Source organism: Colobus angolensis, unplaced genomic scaffold (genome assembly GCF_000951035.1).
Source record: "Colobus angolensis palliatus isolate OR3802 unplaced genomic scaffold, Cang.pa_1.0 Scaffold36, whole genome shotgun sequence".
In the NCBI taxonomy this organism is placed as follows: Eukaryota; Metazoa; Chordata; class Mammalia; order Primates; family Cercopithecidae; genus Colobus; species Colobus angolensis.
The window spans coordinates 2,149,921-2,153,086 of NW_012116932.1; the positions used below are offsets into that span (position 1 = coordinate 2,149,921).

Consider the following 3,166-nt stretch of genomic DNA (forward strand, 5'->3'; position numbering starts at 1 on the left):
AGAAAGAAAGAAAGAAAGAAAGAAAGAAAGAAAGAAAGAAAGAAAGAAAGAAAAAGAAAGAAAGAAAAAAGAAAGAAAGGGAGGGAGGGAGGGAGGGAGGGAGGGAGGAAGGAGAAAAGAAAAGAAAAGAAAGAAAGAAAAGACAAAAAAAGCATTCCCTACTGAAGAGAAAGTGTAGGAAAAGGCAAAGAGATGGGGAAATGCCAAGAGTATAACAAAAGTCTGTCTGTGCAGCCAGAGAACAGAACAGGACTCGGAGATGAGAATGGAGAACGTTCAGACTCAAGGAAGAGCGAGGGAGGTGGATGGACCCCTTCATATTGGAGACCCAGTGAGATAATATCAAAGTTGCATTCCCCACTTTGATGACATTCTCCTTTTAAACGCTCCTCCAAGGCATCTCCTTGAGATGGCTTCCCCAGCCCGTCATCTCCCGGATAGAAGAGGAAAACACATGGGCCGCTTGCCCTGCTCCTCATTCCAGGGCTTTCAGGGGGAAGTTTGGTCCATCACAAGCTGGTGAATGACCCAATGGAGACATAGGAAGTTTTCTGGTGGGTGCGGGGGGCGGAATTGTGGGGTAGGCCCAGCAGTTCTGACGAAGACATCCAGAAATGAAAGACATTATGAAATTGTCATTCTAGGGGCGATATATTACTACTTCATGGATTATCCTCTATTGCCCAGATCTGTCCACGGACCATATCTCCAACACTGGAGTGCTATTTAGTCTCAAAAATCCAGATGCATTAGAGTTTGTCCCCTGAGCCCTTCGACCTCCCTTTAGAAACCTTTAACCTATCTTCTCTTGACCCCCAGGATCAGACAAGGGTGCTGAGAGCCGGGGCTCACAACCAAAGGAGAAATGAGCAATCTGCGGTCTTCGGAGGAGGTAGGCTGGGTGCAGGTTGGGGGAGAGTGATCATACGAGGAGAAGGAAGGTGAGGATCTTAATGTTTTGGAAAGAGTGAAGGGAGTGGAAAAATCCTGACCTGAACTCAGAGCTAGGAGGTACTCTGTAGTTAATCAAACAGCAAAAAAGGACTCAGAGATGGAACCCAAGTTGGGTTGGGGGCTGGGGGCAGTCAAACACAGCTACATCTGTCGCCAATGATCAAGTTCTTCTCAACACATTAAAGGTTCTGAGAAGTCCTGCAATAAACAATTTTATGTTGATTTTTTTTTTTTTTTTTTTGAGACGGAGTCTCGCTGTGTCGCCCAGGCTGGAGTGCAGTGGCGCATCTCGGCTCATTGCAAGCTCTGCCTCCTGGGTTCACGCCATTCTCCTGCCTCAGCCTCCCAAGTAGCTGGGCCTACTAACTTTTTGTGTTTTTAGTAGAGACGGGGTTTCACAGTGTTAGCCAGGATGGTCATGATCTGCCCACCTTGGCCTCCCAAAGTACTTATGTTGATGTTTTAAAAGATGAAGTTCTTATCACTGTGGTCCTCAGTACCCTGCTTCTGTTCTGAAAAGAAATGTTGACCCCCAATATTCTTCTTCCTTAGATGGGTTCTCAGTATTAGCTTCCGAAACTCTGAGACCTCTGCAAGTGCGGAAGTAACAGAGGAATGCTCAGAACACTCTTGGGGAGGATGAGGAGACTTGCAAAGCCACAAAATACGACAACTGGAAGGGATCTTCAAAATCACACACACACTCATTGTCTGTATTTGGAAACTGAGGCTCAGATGGGGGCAGTTGACTTCCCCCAAGTTCATACTAAGCTAGAACAGAGCTAGACCCCAGGTTGGGTTACTGTATTTAGGAACTAAAACTAAATGACACCCAACTCAATTTGAATTTCACATCGACAACAAATAATTGTGTAGTATAAGTATATCCCATGCAATATTTGGGATATACTTATACTAAAAAGGTACTTGGTTTTTATTTGAAACTTAAATGCACCTGAGCATTTTGTATTATACCTGGCAACCTTAAGTCCAAGCCTCTCTTGTTTTGTTTGTTCATTTTTGAGACAGGGTCTCACTTGTTGCCCAGGCTAGAATGCAGTGGCAAGATCATGGCTCACTGCAGCCTCAACCTTCCAGGCTCCAGCAATCATCCCACTTCAGCCTCCAAGACAGCTGGGACCACAGGCGCACAGCAGCACACCCAGCTAATTTTTTCATTTTTTTGTAGAGACAGAGTCTCACTATGTTGCCCAGGCTGGTCTTGAACTCCTGGGCTCAAGCAATCCTCCCGCCTCAGCCTCCCAAAGTGCTGAGATCACAGGCATAAGCCACCACACCCAGCCTGCATGCCTCTTTTGACTACATCTGCTTCTCCTCAAACCTCCCCATGCTGATTTTTGTCATCTCTTGGTCCAGGAGAAATATGATATGTCAGGTGCCCGCCTGGCCCTAACACTGTGTGTCACCAAAGCCCGGGAAGGTTCCGAAGAAGACCTGGATGCTCTGGAATACATGTTTCGGCAGCTGAGATTTGAAAGCACCATGAAGAGAGACCCCACTGCCCAGGTATTGGGGTGCCTACTCCAGGCCTGGTTGGGGGAAAGGTACTAGGTCGGATATGTGGGCTATGAGGACCCAGCTGAGTCTGGTTCTTCCTCTTACTCCAGCAATTCCAGGAAGAGCTGGAAAAATTCCAGCAGGCCATCGATTCCCGGGAAGATCCCATCAGTTGTGCCTTCGTGGTACTCATGGCTCACGGGAGGGAAGGCTTCCTCAAGGGAGAAGATGGGGAGATGGTCAAGCTGGAGAATCTCTTCGAGGCCCTGAACAACAAGAACTGCCAGGCCCTGCGAGCCAAGCCCAAGGTGTACATCATACAGGCCTGTCGAGGAGGTGGGGACAGATCCAAGAGCACAGAGTCTCTGGTTTGTTGTTTCTGTTTTGTTTTTTGAGACAGCACCCAGGCTGGAGTGCAGTGGTGCAATCTCAACTCACTGCAATCTCCATCTCCCAGGCTCCAGCCATCCGCTTGCCTCAGCCTCCTGAATAGCTGGGACTACAGGCTCCCACCATTATGTCAGGCTAATTTTTGTAGACAGGGTCTCATTATGTTGCCCAGGCTGGTCTCAAACTCCTGAGCTCAAGCAATCCTCCTGCCTCAGCCTCCCACCATGCCCAACCAAGTCTGTGTTTTTATCCAAGCCAGTCCCAGATCCAAAGCCCCAGCTGAAACCAGGCACCATGGCTCATG

The 3,166-nt window shown here is 48.0% G+C and overlaps 1 protein-coding gene across 1 annotated transcript in view; it reads left to right on the forward strand.

The window, feature by feature from the left end:
- Positions 1 to 3,166, forward strand: part of CASP14 (caspase 14, apoptosis-related cysteine peptidase) — a 10,069-nt gene that overhangs the window by 2,594 nt on the left and 4,309 nt on the right. The window contains exons 2-4 of the mRNA XM_011953225.1: positions 820 to 892; positions 2,332 to 2,481; positions 2,583 to 2,808. Coding sequence (XP_011808615.1) covers positions 866 to 892; positions 2,332 to 2,481; positions 2,583 to 2,808 — 403 coding nt within the window. The 5' untranslated portion in view covers positions 820 to 865. The remainder of the gene's footprint in view (positions 1 to 819; positions 893 to 2,331; positions 2,482 to 2,582; positions 2,809 to 3,166) is intronic.